The sequence below is a fragment of the Crocodylus siamensis genome, chromosome 4, assembly GCF_052110815.1.
Source record: "Crocodylus siamensis isolate JL-2025a chromosome 4, ASM5211081v1, whole genome shotgun sequence".
NCBI classification, from domain to species: domain Eukaryota; kingdom Metazoa; phylum Chordata; order Crocodylia; family Crocodylidae; genus Crocodylus; species Crocodylus siamensis.
The window spans coordinates 73,437,371-73,461,943 of record NC_143398.1 but is presented as its reverse complement, the minus strand read 5'-3'; the positions used below and the strand labels follow the sequence as shown (position 1 = coordinate 73,461,943).

Here is a 24,573-nt window from a genome sequence, read left to right as displayed (position 1 = left end):
CACCCCAAATTTTTCATCAGCAAATTTAAACAGGTTGCTTTTCACCCCGCTGTCCAAATCTCTGATAAAGAAACAGCACAGGCCCAGGGACCAAGCCCTGGGGGACTCCGCTGCCCACTTCTCCCCAGGTCAAATATGACCCCATCCACCACCACCCTCTGAGTATGACCCTTCAGCCAATCAGCAATCCATCTGACTGTGTAGGCATCAATGCCATAGTTGCCCAATTTTTTAATGAGGATGAGGTGGGAGACGGTGTCAAAGGCCTTGCTGAAGTCCAAAAAGACTACGCCCACAGCAACACCTGCATCCAGTGCCTTTTATGATTAGGTCACAAAACCAATCAGGTTGGTCTGACATGACCTGCCCCTAATGAAACCACACTGGTTGCCCTTGAGCATCATCCCTGAAGCCAGCCCATCGCTGATGTGCTCCTTGATGATCTTCTCAAAGAGTTTCCCTGGGATTGAGGTCAGACTGATGGGCCTATAGTTGCCCAGGTACTTGTTCCTTTTTAAAGACGGGGACCACGTTGGCTATCCTTCAATCATCTGGCACCTGGCCCAAGCACCACGAGCACTTGTAAAGCCATGCCAAGAGCCCTACAATAACCCCTGCTAGCTCCCTCAATACCCTGGGGTGGAGAGCATCTGGACCCGCTGATTTGAACATGTCCAGCCCCTCCAGAAGCCCTCTAACCCGGTCCTCCCCAACCTGAGGTCTGGAGGCATTCTCAAGTCTGTCTTGCATCATGGTAGGGAAGTCCTGATCCCTGCTCAAGAAAACAGAGGTGAAGAATTGGTTAAAGAGATCTGCTTTCTCCTCTGGCGCAACCACCAGATTGCCCAGAGGATCTTGCAGGGGCCCCACGTTTCCCAGTGCTTTCTTCATCCTCCCTATATATTGAAAAAGGACTTTTTGTTATCTTGATCTTGGACGCTAGTCCTAGCTCTATGTCCGACTTAGCTTTCCTGACAGTCCCCCTACAGGCCCGAGCAGAGGAGGTATACTCTGATGATAGCACCCCGCTTCCACCGGGTATACTTTGCCTTTTTGGCAATCAGGCATTCCTAGATGCCCTTGGTGAGCCGGGGGGCTTTCGGGCACTCTTGCCCCGCCTTGGTTCTTGTTGGGATGGTCACCCCTTGAGCCTGGAGTATCGTTTCCTTAAGGAACGACCACTCATCTTGGGCACTGAGTTCCCCTGCTCTCAAGAACCCCAGCGCCTCTCCCACTAATCTCCTCAACTTGTTGAAGTTGGTCTTCTTGAAGTCTAGGGCTACTGCCTTGCTGCAGGCACCCTGTGCTGGATGGTGAATTCCAGCAAGCAATGATTGCCGTCACCCAGGTGGTCAAGAACCTGGAGGCCCCTTACCAGGTCAACAGGGCATTTCCTCTGGTGGGACTGTGCACCTCCTGAATTAAGTGGAGGTCTTGTATCTCCGCCAGGAACCTCCTGGAACAATCCGAGCTGGCTGACTGTTCCTCCCAGCAGATGTCCGGGTAATTTAAATCACCCATGACAACTACATCCCTTGCCTTAAGTGCCTTTGCAAGCTGGCCCGAAAATTCCCGGTCCAGCGCCTCCCCTTGGCTGGGGGGGTCTGTAGTAGACCCCCCCCCCATTAGATCCCTCTCCCCATGGTGCCCTTGTATCTTGACCCAGAGCACTTCAGCTTGCCCCTCCTCTGACCCCATTCTGCTAGCAGAGGATGTGTATTGCTCCTTAACATACAGCGCCACACCCCCACCTTTCCTTCCTTCTCTATCCCGCCTGTAAAGCCTATAGCCTCTAATGCTAACTGCCTAGTCATGGGATGAATCCCACCATGTTTCTGGAAGCCATATTATGTCTGGGTTTGAACTGGCTAGTCTAAGGGCGAGTTCCTCCTGTTTGTTCTGCATACAACGAGCGTTGGTATATAGGCATTTAAGGCCCTGCCTAGCTGCGATTGGTAGAGGAGTCCCACTTGTGGCTCACTCACAATCAGCAGGGAGGCAAAAAGTGTGGTTTTAAATATGGTACCATTTTTGCCTCTCGCCACTGATTGGCTGATGGGCTCTGGACAGCCCTGATGTTTGCTGCTGACTGGCAGGGAGGCAAAAACAACACTACGTTTAAAATGGAAGTTTTAGCTTCCCTGCTGATTAGAAGTGGTGGGATCCTCTGCTAACCAGCAGTGGGGTGGGGAGGGCAAGGGACAAGGTGCATACAGGGGAACATGAAAGGTTAAAGGAGCAGTTGTGCGCTCTACTTCTGCCATGAATTCGGTAGGTCCCTACCAATGAGGTAATGACATCACTTCCCAGTAAATATAGCAAAAGAAATTGTTGTAGTGCTCCACTAAAATGAAACATTTTAAATACAGACAAAAAGATCTCTATAACCTAGGGCAAGACCTCAATGATAATACATTTCTCCCTACATACAGGCATGAATAGAGGAAGAAAATGTGTCAATTTTTCTCTCAATGTAGATACCAGAAGGGGGGAACCCTTTTTCTCACTCTCAGCTTTCTCTCTCTCTCACGCATCTTTAAGTATTTTGAAACAACAGAAAGCAGTTAATCACAAAGATAATAGAAAGCAGTTAATCATTACGTTGACAAAAAAGCAGATGTGCCACATCTCTGTTGTTTGATGAAGCAGTGCTGTTACTTGGATGCATTTTATATACTTTCCATCCTTCTGAAAGCATTTTTACAGCTTTGCACAAGGTCAAGTACTTAAGTGATGCTTGAAAGTACTGCAACTCATATTATTTGCCAGAGTATTACCGAATACCCACACATGCACATGCACCTTATGCATACAGTCTCCTGACTTCAACAAGACCCCAGCTGCAGCAATCATTCAAAAGCAGTCCTTTGTCTGCCTCAGGTGTTTTTGAAGATACCAAGTAACCTGGGTAGTCTATCAAAGGAATGCTTTCAACAAGGCTTCTTGGGAAAAAAAGAAAAAGAAAAAAAAAAACTGTGTTAATTGATGGATACTGAGGTGCTTTTACAAGCAAGTTAAATATATGTATGAGTGTGTGTGCCTGTTGACTGTAAACCATGCATATGAAAAGCAGATTACAGATTTTCAGTAGACAGGGGAAAAGAAAGAGCCGTAGTAAATAATAAAAGATAGTTGAAACAGTCTTTGTCTATGTTAAACAACAATCAATCTGGCAAACAGCATTATAGGAGCCAGTTATTCAAGCTGGTACCTTAGCACTCCCTGTGCTGTTTGCCCTACATTAGAAGCACAAAGATGCAAATCACATTTTAGTAAACCAGATGTAAATTTAATACCCTTAGGTAGTAAGATAGTGTTATTAAGCACTATGATTAAATAAAACATTAAAAAGTGAGGCAATTACTGTATGCTGTGGAAGCAATAAATAGATGAAGAGGGAAAATCTGAAAGCTTTGTAGGTACGTAGCTGCATGTGTGGCATTTCTCACCAGTAAGAAGTGGGAAATGATTTCTCCTTCAAGGTGCCCTGGAGCTGAGGGAAGGATATGTGAACAAGAAACGGCATGCCCCTGTACTTCGCATTGGTACAAGGGAAAATAACTGATGTTGGAGAAGCTAGTGGGAAACCACAGACCATCTGAGGTAAGGGATTTCAGGGGCATTTCTTGAAGGCAGTGGAACGGACAGAAAATCCGGAGGCAGCCAGGGATGGCTGCCTGGAACAGCCCCTCTGGATAGGGACAGACATTACACAAACTGGTTTAAGTGATCAGAAACTGGTTTAAACCTTTTACAGAACAGATATTCAGTGCGGATAAACCAGTTTGAAAATGGCTGAAAAAAGGTTTGAGATACTACATTCAACCAGGTTTAATCAGACTTAACTGATTTGGGTCAAATCCATTTATGCAATGTCTGTCCCAGACCCATTCCTGGTTTAACTTAAACCAGACTCCCCCAGCTTCCCAGCCTACTGTGGGCTGGGTGGGACTCTCTGCTCCACAGCAGAGATGGCCCCTCCCCTCTGCTCCCTGGCTGCAGGTACAGCAGAGACTGCAGGAATTTGCCTGGCTTCCCCCTGCTCCCTGCCCCTCCCCACTCCCTGCTAAGCAGGGATCCATCCTCCCATCCTCTCTGCCTTGCACAGACACAGCTTAGCTTCAACTAGCATACCACAAGCTGGCTACAGTCCATGCTGTGGGAGAGAGGACTATGTCTGCTTATGATTTTTGGAGCTAATCAACAGGTCAGCTGCTAATGTCCCTTCCTTCCTTTTTTAGAACAAGTTGTTTAAGAGGAGCTTGAACTAATGAGAAAGACTGCTGCATTCTGATGGGGTGATAAATGCTGATAACAGTTTATAAATGTTTCATCAAGGATGGGGTGGAACCCCTCGCTAATCAGAGCATCCTGCTGGGGCCTGGCCACACCCCTCACCTTCAGCTCAGCACTACAGAAGGGAAGGGAGGGCTGCTCTAACACCCCCTCGCTTCTAGCCTGAGCCACTTCAGGCATGTGCCTGCATTTCTGGGATATCTGTACAGTTAGACTAACCTGCAAAGATTGAATCAATTCAGGCTCAGGCTTTCTGAATGTCTGTCCCTAGCCTCTAACTCTATTCTTCTGATGCCTCTGCCCCCTCCGCCACCAGATCAAATAAGGAAGGGATGGTCAGCCACAAGTGCCATAGGCAGCCTGTGTGTGAGATGCAGTAGGTCCAGGATAGGACAGGCAGCACAGCAGCAGGCAGGATAGGAAGCAAAACAGCAGATTGGGATACAGCGCAGACATGAGCAGCAGATAGGCAGGGGAAGGGAATCAAAGTGGCATTCATGGAGGGTCTGGGGCTAATTTGTGGCATGCATTCCAAAAAGACTGGCCCCTACTGAAATAAGGGTTGCTGCAGGGGAGTCTTATGTGTTATACAGGAGGGCAGACTAAAGTATCAGAATGGTTCCTTGTGTTTTTATAACCTATGAATTGGTCTCCGTACTCCTGTTCCACTTCTCCTGAAATTAAGCTATTTCTTTCTTTCATCCTCTACAATGAAAATAAAAAGGAGCAGTGAGAGCTCTAGAGACAGGTCTCCCTGCTCTGAATACTGGCACCCAGCAGCACTGTCTTCCTCATGGACAAAAGCAGTAACTACCAAAAAACTCCTGCTCAGACCCTGACCCTCGAAATCTCTGCAAGAATACAGCAGGGCTGAGTGAGTACATGGGAGGAGGGGTGAATGCTTGAGTATCATAACCAGTCTGTGGTACTTGCCAGTTCAGCAGGTGTAGTGGAATACTGAAAGAAAGAATCAGAATTAGCACTTTGTTGTGGGACTGCCTAATCACTCAAGAGCTGTACAGCTGTTCAGTCATGGGACAAGTATGCACAGTATTAAAATTCATATTGCATATAAATGGGAAACAAATCTGTACACTGCTGGAGAGTAACAAACACACAGTATCAAATAAAATAATGAAAGCTATTCAAGAACTTAATATGGACAGGACACTTTCAATTCTCTCCCCACACCTTGCCAAATATTAGTTGCATGCATAGTTGTACAATACGTTGCACCATGTGATAACTGCTAAGTTTAAATGGAAACTGATATACAATACAAATTATATAAAATTCCATAAAATGTTACATGCCCAAACTACAAAAATGATGTTTTACAGTTACCACTTTGTAGGAGGTTTTACAGTTACCTCTTTAGAATCCCACCCAAAAACTGGCCATCAGAAATACAGTGCTTCCATAGGTGGCAGAATGAATAGTGATGCTACAGCTCAATCTTTACCGAACACTGGGCTTTCCATTTATTTATGGAAACGTAAGTTAGGTGTCTAAATCCAGCAAGGCAACCATGTAACATCTGTAAACTGAAAGTAAGACACCCAGACAGTTTTCTGCTATAAAAGCAGACCAATCACTTAGTCACATCTATTTCCACGTGTGCTCCAAATGAGAGGCAGTGTGTCTGCACTTCACAATGTTTACATATTACAAAACTAGGCTTTGCAAAAAATCTCAGTTAACTAACATTAAAACCCTCTTAAAACAGTACTGGCCTAATTTGTTAACAAAACAGGTAGTAATACTTCATTGCTGAAGGATTAAAGATTCCTATTAGCAAATATGCATTTCACTGTTGGTAATTTATTAATTCTTCAGAATCACACAGCATACAAGATATAGCAATTTTAAAAACTATAGGGAAGAGTGCTTTGCAGTCAACAATTAATTCTTCTAGAATGGACAAAGTATCCACAAGCTCGTTCCAGGAAAGAATTTGATCTCTAGTACAAAAGGCCATCTTTGAAACCATCTTCATCTTCCTAGGAATTCTGTGCTGTCAATTTGCCTATGGGCCTGGATCTTCTCCATAAACCAAACGGCAAAGATATTTCATTCTAGAAAAGGGAAGGATTGGTCTACAAAATATCCAACTCAAGTGTACCTCTTCGAAAATACAGACTTGCAAAGCCACACATGTAACTGTTTTGATTAATACTAAATAACACTCATCTTTTCTTTTGCATTTTAAATTGATAGGAATTATGATTTGGAAGAAATTTCAAGCTCAAAGTCAATTATGTCAAATCATACCTTTGAGTGTTTTCCATTACACAAAAAAAGAACTCACAGGCTGATTAAATTTCCTCAATAGCAATAGCCTGACATACTTTTATCACACGTGTTATCCTGGTATATTTCCAGAAATTTTCTGCACTTTTAGAGGAGTGTCAGCTGTGACTTACTGCTTAGTTCAACGTACACAAACACAGCAAAGACTAAAGCCAAGTATTTGCTTCTGACTGGATTTGCCACAACCGTATTTAAGGCTGTCTGTAAAATCTACTGATGTGGATTTTCAACGTGAGGTCAAAATAAATTAAATAGCCCATGGCTTCTACATCTGTTGAAATTGCACAGTTTTAGTAACTCTCACTGACAACAGTAAAGATAAACATATCAGTACATAAACATGCCAGCCATGCACTGGAATCTTAAAAAGCAACTTGGAAGTCAGGTGTGACATGCACATACAGGCACATCTGGAGTCAGCTGTATTTTGAAGCCACACCACTGAACCAATGGGCAGGTTCACACAGTCAGAAAAGTACATGGTACAGCAGGAGCCCATTATGAACTACTTAGGTGAATAAATATCTATGGAAGAATGAAAATGTTGCATCTTGGTCAAACAACTCAGAATAGGGAACAAGTTTCTTTGATACCAAAACACAGAGCCCAAGCATTTCACAATTTTCTTCATTCTTGGGGAGGTGCAGAAGGACAGACAAGATTCTCCTTTTTTATATTATGCTGTTTTGGGAGGATGGTTGCATTCCTCCACACAGTTCAGCAAACCAAAAAAAACTAAATACTTGTATTCAAGTTTCTCTCTGTAATGTTTCCTGCTTTGTTCTTGCATAACAGAAATTAAGGTTTTTTGCTGAACAGATGCACAAGTCCAGGAACCCATGAAAGCTAGCAGGCATTGCTCGCACATGAGCTTTAGTTCAAAGTGCCCCACCAACATTTTTCAGTGAGGGGACACTGACACACATTATGCTGGAGTCTGCTGGAGCACAGTAATTAAATCACACTCTAAGAGACTTGACTGAGTCTCCTCCGATGGGGGCAGCCTCCCTGCACGTGTATAGGAGCCCCTCAGTACTATGCACCAACATGGCCCTGGCTCACCTTCTGCTCCTTGTGCCACATAGCACTGACTTGTCCCCTAGAACAGGGGCATAAAAGCAGCAGCTGAAGGAGAAAGGAGAGCTTGAAACCCCTGGCTGCTGTCTCAGCTAAAGCAATAATGGGAACTATGATTTAGTAGGAATCTGAAGGTTACAATTTAACCCCTTGTGGGCTGCATGAGGCCAGTAGGCCACCAGTTGGACAGCCCTGCACTAGTTAGTCTTCTGATTTACATCTTCTCCTAGGTCACAGCTGAAAGTGAATTTGGTGGACACGTCCTGGTTCCTTGCCAAAAAACCATAATGCAGTTTTGAACATTTAAATGATTTTTCAAGAAAAACCCAAGAATGTAGCAGCATAGTATGACATAATGAAAGAAGCCTGAAGAACATTAAACTCAAGCTCGTGCAATGAACTCTCAAACGCATTCAGATTTTATGCTAAGGCAGTGACATAGTTGGATTTAGTAGGCGTGCCTCCAAAAGCAACCTAATGATCCTCCGAGGACTAAGCTGTCAGGGTGGAAAACTTGTATTAAGCAAAAGAGAACTCTATACTAAGTAGGGATCACTTTATTTGATTAAGCCACATCAAATAGTCCAGAGACATGGATTAAGTTAATGATGATAATGCAAAATTATCTGGTAAGAGAGTTGCTCAGAATCGCTGCTGGGATGTGATAAAAAGGTGCATATTTGCATGCTGACTATATGGGATGATGAGCTCAAACAAGGTCAAGACAAAGTTAAACATATTCCAGATCAGCAGGTTTTTGGCATGAAGTCAGCATGGACAGCAGAGTAAAAGTTCTGCCAACCAGTTTGCTAGACAAAATTTAGGCAGCTTTGGAAGCAAAATTACAAGGCAATAGTGAAATTTGGTTTCTTAACAGTATGCTTTACAGTAATACTCTATAAGTAAGATGCCAAAGTAATGAACTTGTAAGGCATATTAGTTACCAGCTTACTAAAAATCACCTTAAGAGCACGTGAGCAGTTCAAAGATAATGTAATTATCATCCAAAGTAATCTTACCTTTTTCTGATCTTCAAGCTTGTGACTTACTGGATTCCTTCCATGTCTACTCATTTCTGAAGATAAATCCATCACATTCACTCCTTGCCCTTCAAAATGGAAACGGTTCTGCAGGACAGCAAACTAATCCAAAATGCTGGGGCTACAAACACACTGGCATGCTGCTTTTCCCATCACATACCTTCTTTCAACTTCATTGACTCAGAGGAACGAATAAAAAACTATTGATTGTGCAGAGAAAATAAACTTTGCAATTCACTCCAGGGACTTTCCGAATCAGCATAGTGTTTTTAAAAGCTGACACTTCAAAGGAGAAATATTCATCCACTACTTTGGCTCCAACCGCTATCTGTATCTTTCTTCAGAAGCTTCCATTTTAAATAAAGTTACATCCTGTCTGTGAACCTGTTGAGAAAAAGACAAGTAGTAAGGTTAATTTGCAATTTACTGTCACCCTTGGTAGCTAATTATCTCTTCTGTAGTGTTTTTATTTCTGAAAAGCATTGCTACCACCGCTTTGTAGATGAACTTCACTGTAGATTTAGCACCCTCAGATAGTTAGCACTACCAACTTCTCTATCACTGCAGTATACAGAAGCATTCATATTAAGCACATGTGCAACTTCTAGGCAAAGAACAAGAGGAAAACAAAAACTATTCAGTATGAAGGTCACCTAGGACACTCTCACATCCTCTAATCATACTAGCCTATAACACTTGCATGCTATGGGCTACATGCCCATCACATGTGACAACCCATATGCCACCTCTAAGTGAGACAGAGAAAGCTCAGTCAAATTACTAAATCCCAAGTCAATACAGAACATACATACACATTATTTGTATACTTTTGCAGTTGGAAAAAATAATCAATACAAGTGAAATCTGCTCGCCAATAAGTTGCAGTTCCATTAATAACAAAAACTGAAAATGCTCAGATATATAATCAACCTGGGTCAACAATAAAAAAAAAAAAAAAAGAGAATACCGATGCCTTTAGTGCAATTAAAAGTCAATTGCATTTGCACTGAATTAAATTGATAGGATGAAGCTCACATAAAAATTAATTTGAATGCAGCTTCATTTTAAATGCATAACATTCACAGTATGACATACAACTATTTCAAACTGAAATGAAAAATATATGTAGTTAGAAGGTATGAAACAGTGTGAGGTAGAATATGCAATTTATTTCCAATAAGATGATTGTGAAAAGGTTATATTCTCTCATACAGAACCTGGACCAAAACCCACTTAAATCACTGGAAAGACTTCCACTGATTTTAATGGACTATGAATCAGGTCCATGGCACAGGGATATTCAACAACAATTCATTATTCATACTTAGGCCAAAAGTCACAAGCCTTGAGTGCTTGGGGTTGGACTCCAAAATTCATACCTAAGAACCTAAGTGGTTTCACACTGCCATTAATTTCCCTGGCAACTTTATTTTCTCAATACCTCTGAAAACCAGGTCTTTTTGAGCCAAGTATATAACTGTGAGTTTCAGAACTGAATATTAAACATTCAGGATTTGAATTATGGTTCTGTATATGCAATAGGAAGTTGTTTTTATTTGACAGGAGGCCGCCATTTGCCCATTCTGGAATAGAGGAATTCACATTGCCACCCATTCTTACTGGAGTCATGCCATTTTCCTGCGTGTTTATTCCTCTTTCTGATTTTCATTTTTATCCAGTATTTACAGGCAGGACATAGTGAATTTAACAGATTGATACTAAGTGATACTGGAGATTTTCATACAGGTTTTCCCTGCCCCCAAAGTTTCCATTGAAAATTTGAGAAATAATATTTCCTCTACTAGAAGAAGCATAACACTCTCCTGTGCTCAACTTCATTAATACAGTACAACAGGTATATATATTCTGCAGGGCTATTTCTATTTGTAAGTTGCCATAAGTCACAATGTCCTAAAGTACATGGAATAAACTCACATTCATATTTCAAGAGCCTATTAAAGCAGTAGATAAAGATACCAAAACAGGGTAATCCAAGTTATCATGCAAATCCTGAGGAGCCTCCAGCGAGACATGAAGTTGTTTTCCCCAGAACCACTGGAATTTGAAGTAGTTCGTACTTTGTAATGTTACTGTGAACAAAACAGCACCAACTGACAATTCATTTTTTCAGGGTCTGTGGCAGGACGACCTCTAGGGGAGCCGTGACCGCCCCTAGCGCCCCTTTCTACTGTGCCAAATCGGGTCTCGAACGCACCCTCTTTATCTCGTCCGCCACGTCTTGCTGGTAATATCTTTAATGGGAGGCTGCCTTCCTGCCCTCCTTGGCACGGGCCTTACTGTACTGGGGCTCCGCCCAATTGCCCACCTGCGCCCTCACGGGCGCCCCCTTGCTTTCCTTGCAGCCCTCGCTGCACCAGGGCCTGTCTCCCACGGCTCTCGTAGCCCGCACCGGGACCTTGCCCCTGTACCATTGCCCTCACGGGTGCCCTCTCGCGGCCCTCACTGCACCGGGGCCTGTCTCCCATGTGCTCTCGCCCCCCCCCCCGGGGCTTCTCCGTGCGCTCTCGCCCCCCCAACTGGAACCAGGGCCTGTGCCTCGCACTCCCCACCCTCACTGGAGCCTTGCTCGCACTCCCTGGAAAAATTGGGGCTCAGGCAGCCTTGGCCTTACCTGGCCCCCCGACCCCCTTCCTGGGGTCTTACACCCACTGGGCTCCTCACAACAGGGCTCAGGCAGCCTCAGCCTTACCTGGCCCCAGACCCCTTTCCTGGGTCCTACGCCCCACTGGGGCTCCTCCCAATTGGGGCTCAGGCAGCCTCAGCCTTACCTGGCCCCAGACCCCTTTCCTGGGTCCTACGTCCCACTGGGGCTCCTCCTGCTAATCGCCCACACTGGGGCCGGGGTTGAGACACCCCAAAACGCAGCACCCTCTCCAGCACCAGGAATGCCCCCACATTGCTGGGGAGCTCCCCTGAGGCCTCCTCCACCCCTACAGCCTTGCCTGGTCCTCCAGTCTTATATCACAACCAAAACCAAAAACACAAAGCCCCTTGGCCGTAACACAAATCTTATGGACGGAGGATAGCCAGGTCGGCTTATCCCTGTCAGGGTCCTCTTCACCCCAGACCATGCCAACACTGCTCAAGCCATCCGGCTTCCTTACTACGCCCATCCTGCTTGCTCCAGCAGGACTCCTACCCTTTAGGCTGCCAGAGGAGAACTGACTCTGGCCTCAGCCTCGCTGTTTATATAGGCCAGGCCCTGCCCCCTTCTGGTCAGCTGACCAGACTGGTTGCCTTGGCAACCCACACCTGTGCTGCCCTGGGGAGTGGCAGCTGAGCCCATATCCCTGTTATCAGTGGCAGGCACCTTAGTGACCTGCTACAGGGTCATTTGGTAGAAATGTACATCTCTATTGTCAATTGTTTGTGAAATAGTAGTATGTTGTATTGTATAATTAAGGCTACTGTATAATCTAAATTTCTAACCATTGATCCAATAAGCAGCCTTATTTTGCCAAATACAGATCTAGCCTGACACGCATCGTCTAAGAAAATGAATTATTCAATTTGATATTGCAGATTTGAGTAATGATCCAAAGCCAAGTGCATTCAATAAATAAGGTATTTGACTTCATTTGGCTTTAGAACAACCCTTTTGTTTGAAAAGTATATAGAAAATTTTAAAAGTATTCAATATTATTCCTGTCACTTACTGCACATCCATTACTAGAAACTAAGAACTAAAGAGGTCCCTTTATATCAGAAGGCAAAGAAATTTCAGTAATACTGTATAATCTTCAGTAGCATTCAGTCCATAAACTCCAAAAGATGAGACTACACACACAAAATGATGTGCAAGCGATCGACATCTGGAGTTGTAAAGCTTTTTGTAGACATCAAATAATTTTACAGCTCCAATAAGTGAAAACCAATTGGTTAGAAATACAGTTTATTTGTTGGTCAGACACATCCATTACACCAACCCCCTCACTAGAAAAATTCCAGAAGATTAGGCTATTGAACTGTTCAATTAAACTGTATAGTGTTTTCATGCCAAAGCTGGACAGAATACAGATAATTCTGTTTAGTCTGGTCTCATTTTTAACATGCAAAGCACAATACAGCAGTTCTTACATATTCCATTCAAGACTTTATTCAAAGGTCTTCAATCTTTTCAACATGAAAAACTGTAATTAACATACTTGGCTGGCAAGTCCTGTTTTATGATGGCACCCAATTTAATATTTACTATTTTATTTTGCACAGAGGCATCATTTGTCCTGGCAATTCTATAGGCTGTGTCTACAGCCAGGAGAAGCAGGGTTCTGAGCCAGCCAAGGAGGGAGGGAGGGAGGGAGGGAGATGGCCTTTTAGTGGTGGCCTTTCCCCTTGCTACTGATTGGTCAAGGGGGCCATTGCTCCCCTCCCCCCCGAAGAGAATGCCCCATGATCTAGGGAATCATCAGTGGCCACCCTACTTACATATGACAAGAAGCTATAGGATGCAGCTCCTCTCTGCCTTGCCTGAATTTTTAAGTACTATTATGCGTATCACTAAACTGTGAAGTGGGAGGGTCCCTGCGAAATGGCATTGGGCATCCACAGGACATTCTTTGTGTACCATCATACATTTCAAACATTGACATCAATAGCTGTTAGTAAATTATATACAAGAATGCCTAGGCACATGAGCTTTGGTGGACTCCGGCTGTAGGGCAGGTATGTTGTGCATGCATTCTTGATCTAATACCAATAGGATTGGTCGGTCCCCAGCCTACAGGGAAGATCCAAGCCATGGCACCATGCCATCCAGCCCACGGGGCTCCCCACAGGTCCAAAAATTTGGCCACAGGAGACTGGTGGCACCAGAGCTGGCTTTAAGGATGGGCAAAGTACGCAACCACCCAGAGCACCATGGTCATGGGGCACCATGCACACGTGTGCACAGCAGCACTCTACCCCTGCCCTGACCCAGCCGACACCTATCCCACATCCAACACCCATTCAAGAGCTGGACCAGACCAGGCTCCTCAGGCAGATATGGGAGCATATTCCATGCCCCCTATGATGGGGCCAAAGAGATGCCCATAGCACTGGAGACAGCTGGGGATAGGGCCACCTGCTTAAGCAGCCATGTTACTCTGCCCCGTCCCCTCCCCTGCTACCTGCCTCTGCCTGTAGCAGTGCCATTGACTGGGCATTTGGACAGCAGAAGATAAAGCTTCCATCTAAGTGCAATCACATCACAAATAGTGGGTGACAAAAAAGAATCAACATTTTAAAAACATTGAGCTATACAAGATGGCGTGGAGAAAGCTTTAGAGGGATTTATTTCAGAAGCTCAGAGAAGGCTTACAGCTAGAGACAGTAGGGGCAGTTCAGGAGCTTTGAGGCCATGGTAATTGCCACAACCCATCCATAGGGCACCCCTAGAGCCCCACATTTCTCCTTCATTTTCACCACTTGTCCCAAGGAGCAGACTGAAGTTTGGCCTGGGATAACTCCTTATCCTCACAAGCCTCAGCTCCACTGCTCTTATACTGGACTCCACAGCTGCAACAAAGGAATCTTCGCCAGCCCTAAGTGGCTTCCCCTTGGGCAGAGAGAAATTAAGTCTCTTTGCCTTCAGGGCGGATCCAGGTTAGGGTGTGCTGGTGCACTTGCATCCCACTTTGATTCCCGGTCCACGCAAAATTTAAAACCAACTGCCTGGCAGTGGCAGCAAGATTTCTAGTCAGACTGTGCTGAGAGAGTCACTTGACTTCATGGCTCATCGCAATCCACCTGGTCCCTTCTAAGCTCTTCATGCCACAAGGATTAATGACCCTCTCTCCATTTTAATAGCCTTGATGTTCCACCAATTAAGCTATCCTCCATTCTGCAATTCTGCTGTCTATCTATTAGCTTCTCCTGCTAATGAAGCTCCTATTTCACAGCCCTGTAGATTGTTTTCAACACATTCCAATGAAGTTATGCCTATAGAATAAACACAGACATAGACCCCTAATGTACTAGTAAAACTTCTGGTTTATGTTTGTTTAACTGGACAAAAAGTGTGTTGTTTTCCATGTGACAATGCATCTCACCATTTGCACCCCACTTTTCACAATTCTGGATCTACCCACATTTGCCTCCCTCTATCCTCCTTTGCTTGCCTCAGGAATTTTCTTCATTTTAAAGCAGGCTTCCCACACTTTGCATAGTCCTCTACGAACTCCACAGATCCCTCTTTTGGACTTTTCTTCTTGACCCAAGGTTTTCCAGGCACTTGGTAGCAGGTAAGGTAACTGTTTTTGACACTAGAAAGTTGCTTTATGAGTTTGGCACCTACAAGAAAAGTAACAAGCAGGTACTATTTTTCCTGGTACCACAAAGTTTTTTTGATCCCTTATTCTGGGGTGCCATGTCAAGGGTCTCCTTCACCTCAAGACAGTCTCTGCAGCAGATGGTAAGTCCTTTTCCAGTCTTCCCATGATCATAGATGCATTGCTACAAAGATTACGTGGATTTGAGTCAGTCTGCAGAAGTATTCCATCAGTCTAGGTAAAGGTGAACAGCTCCTGGATGTCAAGTGCATCCTGATACAAGAAATACTCTACCCTGTTATATTCAACATCCTCTAGTTCAGTGGTTCACACATCAGGGGCTTCAGGCCCCCCTCAGCTCCCTGGCACTTCCTCTGGAGGAGACACTGGCGCTCTTCAAGAGAATGATGCAAGGCAGGCACAGGGGTGCTGGAAGCTCCATCCCCTCCAGCCCGGCAGTGCAGCTGAGGCTAGCCCCACTCCCCAGCTCTGGGCAATGACCCTGGGTGTGGGGAAGGGGCGGCCCCACGGGAGCAGCAGGCCCTACTCCACCCTGCTCTCTGCCACTCCACATCTGCCTGGACCCTTGTCCAGTTCCCTTTCCATCCCTGGCAGCTGTTCTGGGGCCAGGCCAGGCAGGGGGTTACCACCACTGTGATTCATCCCTTCACCCTCAGGCGGGGAGGCAGGGGTAGTCCCACTGCTCAGGCAGCCAGGGAGGGGCATGTTCCCCACCCCCAAACTTCCCCCGCAGCCTTGCAAACTTGGGCCCCACAACCAGGGTGGGCAGCCAATCACTGCCACCCTCCCACACTTTTCCTGAGCTAGCCCCACCTCTAATCAAATGCAAAGACCAATTCATTGTTTTTCCAGGAGTGGAAAAAGTGGCTGAGGAAGCTGCCATAGGGAGGCTGGAGGAGGTGGCAGCACCCACAGAGAGGTCCCCACTTTTCCTCAGCTCACCCCGCTGCTGTTAAATTGCAATTCCCAATTAAACCCCTGCACCAGAGACTGCAGAAGGAGACTTTGCCAGCATATGAGCAGTTGGGCAAAAGCGTTACAGACAGATTAAGGCTTTTATTATATTAGAATTGGCAGACATAACTGCACTATTTCTTACTTTAGCCAATGCCAATTAGCACCTTAATTTGCAATAGCAAGGAGCATTCACAAACTTACAAAAAGCAACAAATTAAACAGCAAGCTAACTAGGAGAATCTAATTTTATGCTTCTACACTAATATTCTGCAGATCAGGATGTTGATCGCCTTCATTTTATCAGGCTGAGTAGACAGTTCTGTACAAGGTACAAGTTACATATTTGTTATTTGGTACAGCATAATGTCCCCTAACAATACCATATTTGGAGGCTCTCAGTTGATTCCCCTAGTCCCACAAGCCATTACTCTAACTGCAGAAGTAACTGCAATTCTTGTTTCCACAGAATAACATTGGCTTAGGTTCTGGCTATCATCTTATCACTGGAATCAAATGAATGTACTTGGTATTTTTTCCACTTCATTTTAGTCCTGATAGCACCTTTGTCATATGAATTGAGAGGCTACGTGCAGCACCTAGAGCCTATGTTATACGTAATTTTATTTCACTCCTGAAAACAGTGCTAGACAGGAATGTCCTTTATCTCTTCCATCATTCAGTTCTTTGGCCACTGAGCAGCAGAGAGAAAAAAGGAATGAGGAAATACATCTCAGATATATTCTTGAGAGAGTCAATATCGACCATGTGTTTAATTCCATCTCGTTATTACCACTTTTCCTACACATATCTTATAGACAGCAAGACAGATCTATTGTATGCACAATAATTTTGCTGAAGCACATGATCGAGCACCAGCCTTTAAATCAGGCTTGTCTGACATGCGGCCCACCAAGCCATTTTATCTGGCCTGAGGTCCCTCACTCGGGACAGGCGAGGAGTCCTGGCGCCTGCTCCACACTCCACAGCGGCGGCAGTGAGATGAGGTGAGGCGAAGCGGGCAGGGCCGGCCCGTGGGCCCCAGCTGGCAATGAGGGGAGAGGAGCAGCTTAGCCACACGAGGCCGGGCTCATCACCTGAGCCAGGTCCCACTGCCGCTGCCCCGAGGGCTGCCCCAGCTGTGCCTGACTGGATGAGCTGGGGACAGCACCTGCAATTTCCCCTCTGGCTCTGCCCCTTGCCCCCGGCATGCAGCCGGGGGAGCTGCAGCATGGCCTGTGCCCTGCCTGCATGTGTGGTGGACAGAGGAGTTCCCACATGGAGCTAGAGGTGCCTCGGGGCCGGGCCGGGCCGGGGCTATGTGGTGTGCAGTTGCTAGAGCCGGGCTGGGCAGGAGTCATCCAGGCCAGAGGCGGTCTACTGGAGGATACCGGTTGCTGGCGGGGAGGATACGAGCATCCATGCTCCTGCCTCTGCCTCCCCGCTCCAACACAAGCCCAAGCCCGTGCCCATGCCAATCCTGTGCCCGTGCCCTGCGCTGCTGGAGCAGCGCCGCGCAGGAGGCCAAGCAGTGGCCACTGGCACTGCTAGCCCACACCTGCCTCCACTTCAAGACATCCCTGCTGCCCTGCCCTGCCCTGCTCCACAGCAAGGCAGTGCCTGCTCCCCCAGCCAGTCTCCCCCTGGGCGCTGTGGCTTTCCGGGCCCAGCCACCCACGGACGAGGCCCTGAGGGGACCACTTCTCATGTGCTGTTGGGGACAGGAGGAGCCTGGCCAGGTCTGCACTGGCCAGTGGAAGCGGCGGCGGAGCCATGTGCCACTTGGGACGGGGACGAGCCTGCACCAGTCAATCCCAAGCGGCACACGGCTCCGCGGCCACTCCTGCTGGCCAGTGCTGACCTGGCCGGCCTCTTCCCATCCCCAGCAGCACATGGGAAGCTAGCTTCAGCTGCATACTGCTTTTCACAGCTGGTGCCAACCCGGTTCTGCCTAGGCAGGTCTTGCAGCACCATGTGAACCCAGGCATGGCACCAGCAGGCTGGGCGGGCCCCAGGTCAACCCCGGCCTGGCCCTTGGCTTCTCTAGCACCAGGTCAACTCAGTTGTAGCCAAGCAGCTCCTGCAGCACCATGTCAACCCAGACATGCATGCCATGTCAACCAGCACCGTGTCAACCCCTGCAACTTCATTGGTGTCAAAGGTCACGTAACATCACTCCCCGATATGATACCACTTCCTGCACGAATTGAATATGGCTCGTCGGCCCACTAGGTGATAAAAAGTTTGCGATCCTGCCCCACATTCAAAAAGGTTGGACATCCCGGCTTTAAATGAACTTTGGTTATCAACTTTGCAAGCATAGTGTTGCTTGGGATGCAGTCTTTTGAACGATGTGCAAAATGGCTACTTCTTAAGCATCTCATAGCATCTTTTGCAAGAGCAGAGGTATTATTCTCTGATCATGAATGATGCGTGCCCCTGGCAGCTGTGGGGGCACGGCGGTGGCGGGAGTGTGGTGGCAGTAAGCATGGAGCTCCTGCAGATGCCACGGGTGACAGGGAGAGGGGGTTGCAAATGCCAACCAGGGGTCAGCAACCACCCACAGGCAGCACCAGCAGCATCCAGCGGGGATCATGGACTGCCCACAAACATCATCTGAGGTATCAGTGGCAGGCTGATGAGCAGTGACCGCCCACAGGTGCCGCTGACACTATCAGCTTTTTGTAGAAGGTGCACCATCACACTCAGGGGGAGCACACGCACCCACATGCAACCCATATGCGTCACCCCTGCCTCTGATCTTGCAAAATATTGCAAAGTGGTATTGCCTGGACAAATTCCAACTAGTGTCGCTAGCTCAATTCCCTACCTAATTTTCACCTGTCATTTCAATGTTTTCTGACAGACTTTATGCTTGTCCCTAAGTTTTTACTGTACATTGTCTCTCCTCAGAAATGGCTATGCTGCTCTGAACAATTTGTTTCTTTACATAAACAAAGTTGACAGTGATTTAGAAACCATTCTAATGGAATGAAACTCAGTATACGCAACTGTTTTACCTCTATACTTGTTATCACTACTTGTGCATCATGCTGGATCTTGGATAGCCAGGGCTGGGGCCACTCTGGGATCAAGGTGCTGACCAAGGTCAGGAGGAGCAAACAGAATCCAAAGACAAGCCAGGTAAGGAAGCCAGAAGGTCAGTACAAGAGCAGTGTCTAGGAACAAGCCAAGTTGGGAAGCCAGGAGATCAGGCAGACAGCCAAAATATCAGAAAGCAAGCCTGGTCAAGAAGCTGGGCAATCAAGGAAAAAGCAGAGTTAGAGAGAAAGCTGGTTCAAGCATCCATGAGACAGTGGCATCAGAAAGCACATGACAGAGCAAAGCAGTCTGGGATGAAATTGAGCCCTGTTGCCTAGATACACCCATGATTCAGGACAGGAAGTATATGGGGAAAGTAGAGGGTCAGGTGACCCTAACCAGCTACTTCAGTGCAAGTGATTGGGCAGAGCGCTAAGTCTTACTAAAGCCTGGTCTAGTCAAGGTAACCAGCTATAGAGTGGCAGGCTGAGGTGAACAGTTTTGCTGGCCAGGCCAAGAACCTAGGTATGGGGCTGTGGCCTGACGTTATGGTATTGCAGATACAACAGAAGCCCATTTTTCTTTACAGACAAAAAAAGATAAGGGCGTTTACAGTCAATCTAATTGGGTTACAGAATGGGAGGGTAAAAGATCGGAGAACCTGGAAAGGACATGGCTGGGATTACTACTGAAGATGATCATTCATATTATACTGTATGTTTATAATAGTTTGAAGGAACTGAAAGGGGCTGCCTGTAAAAATATATTAATGTTTTGACTAAATTATTGTATTACGCAAGATGTTTAATCTGCAGGCAGGAGGGGAGTGAAGGACAATGCAAGTATACAGAAAGAATGATGCTGACTCCTGATAACAGCCCTGATAATAGCTTGTCCACAACACCTGACACAAAAGAATTGTTCATCATGAAATGCCTAACTCCCTTACAGAGCTGTCCTTACTCATGTAACCACATGCAAGAGACAGAAGAAACCAAAAAAGCTAGCTGGAGTCAAAGGTATATGTTTCCTAAAACAGGAGACAGGGGTTTTAAGCTAAGATGAATCCAGACTTTAAGTTTGAGAGACAGGAGATAGTATAGGCCAAGTCTGGTTTAGACATGAGATACTGTGTGCACAAACCTTTCGTAGTGTTAAAATACCTCCCCTTCCCCTCCCAAGATTATGTTTTGTATGTAACATTAAACAGTACCGTGGTTAAAGAAAACTTCATTTACCATTTCACCCAGCTCATGCAGTCAAGGGATCATTCATACCAATCCACTCAGGCCTGGTCATATACAGACCTGGGAGGCTGACACGATTGCACCCCCGATTCCACAGGCTTGGGTTCCCTGTAGCCCCATACTCCCATTGCCAACTCTGGACCACCTCATGGAAGCAGTAGCCAGGGACTTTAAGCCCCTGAATCAGGTAAGAATCCACCCCCACACACACCCTACTCCCTCTGTGCTCAGCAGCAACTCTCCTCCCATTTCCCCCCTGTCTGTCTCTACATGCACCTCTGGACACAGAAAAGGGAAACCTGCAGCCACTACCCACAGTCCCTTCCCCACGCGAAGCTAGAGCTGTGAGAAGATGCTTGTTGGGGAGTCAGTCCTCCCAGATGTTTCTCACCAGACCAAGAACAGGCACACAGAGGGGGAGCCACTAGCTGCCACTGCTGTCCCTGGCCAAGTCCAGTTCCCTAGGCAGCGTCACCCCACAGCCCTGGTTGCAGCAAGGTAGGAGAGGTGGTACAGCAGTGGCAGTGGATGGGTCTCCCTTTACTGTGCCCAGTGGTATAACTAGACAGGGTGAAAGGAGAATGGGAGGGGAGGGGAGGTGCTATTAAACAGAGAGGAGAAGGGAGTGGGTACCAAGAGTGCAAAGGGGAATTCTTACCAGATTTGGGCACTTTAAACAGCAAGTTCTTGCCTGCTGCTCCCATAGTATGACTTGTCTTCCCAGGTCAAAGGGAGGGGAGGATAGGAGCAGGGCAGCAGCCAAAACTGCAGCACTGCTCCCACACCCCCTTTTCAAAAATTTGGATCCACTTACAGGCCTGCTAAGTAAACATGACACATGTGATGTAGCACTAAGACCTGGTCAGTGGGTGAATCATGGTATTCCCAAAGACGAGAGGCACAAGGCCAAATCCTAGTACAAGTACACACAGGGAGAAGAGAAAAGGGTTGCTGCATACCTAAGGAGCTTAGTTTCCCAGGAACCTCTTGAACTTTATTTTCATGAGGTCTGGGTAGGAGTATGGCAGAGGGAAGGACCAAAAGGAGGGGGGTGGTGAGGTTATGAACACTAGAGAGGGCGCTTTTTGTGGTTTCAGTTACTTGGTGTTATAAATGTCAGATTTGCTTTGAATTCTGAGTTGGCGTGGATGCAAAATTCAAACAAAAAGAAAAAGAATTTTAAAAAATTACATGCCATCCCTTTTCAGACCAAAAATTTTAAAACCAATAATCAGATACTGCAATAAAACCCTTTGATAGGGAGAAAATGTATGCTTTACTCATTTCCAAGGGGAAAAAAAATCCAAAATAGCCCCCAAATTTTGACTGGAAAAAAAGAGCATCCCTAGTTTGATAAACTAGTCTGGAAGTTGAGAGAGAACATTCTCTGGAAAAAAAAGAAAAGGCACTCGAATATTAGTTGGATACCAAATAATAATAATATAGTTAGATACCAAATGAAAAAACAAAACTGAAAAAAATGCACTGAGCAAATTGTTCAGGAAGAGCTCATTCATGCAAGAGCACAGCCCCTTTATTACAACCAAGGTCAAGGTGATACGTCAAGAAAGGATTTACTGCAAGCTTAGAACAGCCAACATAAAGCACTAGCAAGCCATTATGTGTACTAATTTGCTTCAGTCCTATCTTATGTATATTTGACTTAATGCCTCAGCTATGCATCATTTTTTTTTTTAATAAAGAGCACACCAGTATTTGAAAAAGTCAGACTGAAAACTTGGACTTGCAAAGTCTGCATAGGATCCAGTAGGCACTATCCCAGATGTGTCAACTTCTGTACTGAAGAAATTAGATGTTTTGAGCTTGAAGTAAATCCTTCTGTTACTAAATTTATGGACTAGGCTGTATATATCCTCTCCTCTGTTGTCCCTTACCAGAAATTCTAGAGTTCACCTGGCCCTGATTCTTCATCTATAATATTTTCTTTTCCTACTAGTGCCTTTTTTATTTAGATAACAAGCTTCTTGGAACAAATGCACTCTCTATATGTAGGTGTAGCATGAGAGACCAGATGCTGATTGTGGTCTCTGAATTTTTTCCAGTCCTGCACTCCACCCTTGTTATCAGTCGACAAGTCCTATTCAGTCTTCTAAAGCAGCTTTCAGCAAATTAGTCTGCTTAGTGTATCAAAAAATTTCAGGAAGTGCTTCTTCCAGTACAGACCAATATAAGCATTGTATCCTGACAGATGCAGAATCACAGTCCTATCCAATGAGAACACTAGTGTAACCAGAGGTGGGTAACTGGGACGCTGCCCCAGGCACCCACTTAGAGTGGGCACAAGAATAGCAGCCACTGCCACTACAACAACTAAGTCCTCAGCCAGCCAGGGCACCGACCCTAGTAGTTATGCCTCTGAATGAGAATCACGTTTGTCTGGCAGAAGAAAAAGAAGCAAAGGAAGCACTTCTGGGGGTTTCAAGTTATTGTTTAAATGATAAGTTACATACCTTTACAGAATAAAGAGGTCTTAAATACTATTCTTGCATGAAATAGTTAAACCTCGGAAGAACAGAGCAGACGCTCCCACCTTTGGTATTCCTAAATCCTTCAATCCTAAAAATACCATTAAATTACACAGAAAAAGTCTCTTAGACTGTGTTGTGACATGCTGAATAACTCAATTTGATCAGACAGCTAACTGCTTTTTAATAGTATTAAGTCCCTGCCTGCTACTAGTGATACAGCATAAATCACACCTATCTTCGCAGAACATATTCTTCATGATTTTATGGGTGCCTCAAAAATTGCCAATTCATTCTGGCATTATGTATTTAGCTGCAGTTTTTTCAGGTGTCTCCCATGTTTATCCCTGGAAATTATGTGGCTCCACGTGTCTCCTAGGTACTGCTCCACATAACTGAAAAACCAAACCCTGATGCCTCAATATTCTATCCTTTGTTTAAATTAATCAAATTAATTACTAAACGTGTGTCTGAATCAACATAGCTCCTAGAGAAAGCATGTCACAAGAGTATCCCCGCAAGAAAGACAAGATTAAAAAAAGGAAAAAATGCTGAGGTAATGGAAATTAATTTTAGAGCAAAAACCCAGAAAACTAAAGCTGACAGATCAAAGGGCAGCCTCCCACTTACCCAATGAAGAGCCTTAACCCAGAACGTTTTCTTAAAAAATGAACTTTACAAATGAAAGATTATTTCAGTTTCCACCATCATGAAGTCACAGATTAAAATAAACTAGAACTGGCAAAGACCCGAGTTGTAACTAGCAAGCATTTAAATCAACTGGTCCAAACCATTGTGCAGGCAATCTTAATTTGATTGCCTTTAAATCTATTTCTAATCAATTTAATCAAAGCAAAAGCATGTTTGTTTTAAACTAAGGGTTTGACTACCCAGACAATGGAGTGCCATAGAAAACTGGGCTGGAAGGGACCTTGAGAGGTCACTTACTTCATTCCCCTGTCCCAAGGCAGGATCAACTGTACCTAAACCATTTCTGACAGGTACAAGAAACAAAGTTATCTTAGGCAGTGGAAGCAGTGGAGTTTCTTCATAAAAGCTAATTCATCTTCCTTTTCTGAAAGACCTCAGACGTCCTTTCATGGCATTGCACTATATAGTACAGACATATTACTACTTCACACTACTTTTTGTATCAACTCTATTCATCAGTGTTTAAACCCACTGTATATTTAGCTGATGCAGCTGTCTCATGTAAACAAGTCTTTGCTTGTAACATAAGCAAGCCATACGGGTAAGGACTGATTCCCTGTTTGAAGATGAGGAGTCAAGCAGCTGCTGTTCCTACCAAGCAAATCAGGCCAACTTGGGTTTTTTTAAAGCTTTCCATAATTTTCTCCAAGTTAACTGTGGTTTGCTGATGATATTCTTATGGTCAGTAGAGATGAGGCAGTCCCTAGATCCTGGTTCACAAAAACAAAGGGTCCTGACAAAGGTGATTAAAATTAGTTGAGTCCTGGAAAGACATTAAAAAATGCATGGGAAAATGGCAGAAGGTAATTTGGGGTTTATTGCATATTCTCTCCTTTTGAAGAATGCAACATTCAAAAGGTGGTAAATCTAAAGACAGATCAAACACTGCTTTATGAACAAAAGCATTTAATTATCCCGAGGAAACTGTAATACAAGCCATCCAGGATATCAAAAATTTAGCAGTTTCCAGTTAAGAATGAACAACAGGGCATTGCAAGTTTAGAATTTGATTACAGTTATATTTTTCATATTATTTTGATTATTTTTTTAAACAGAATCCATGCCTCTATTGTAAAGAATGCATACGTGCAGAGTGTTACAGTTGCATGGTAATGTCTTA

At 45.2% G+C, this 24,573-nt stretch overlaps 1 protein-coding gene across 1 annotated transcript in view; it reads right to left on the bottom strand.

The window, feature by feature from the left end:
• The window catches only part of NAV3 (neuron navigator 3), an 890,338-nt gene that overhangs the window by 643,657 nt on the left and 222,108 nt on the right, over positions 1–24,573 (bottom strand). Inside the window, exon 3 of the mRNA XM_090042583.1 lies at positions 8,703–9,107. Within this exon, the coding sequence (XP_089898709.1) occupies positions 8,703–8,774 (72 nt within the window). The 5' untranslated portion in view covers positions 8,775–9,107. The remainder of the gene's footprint in view (positions 1–8,702; positions 9,108–24,573) is intronic.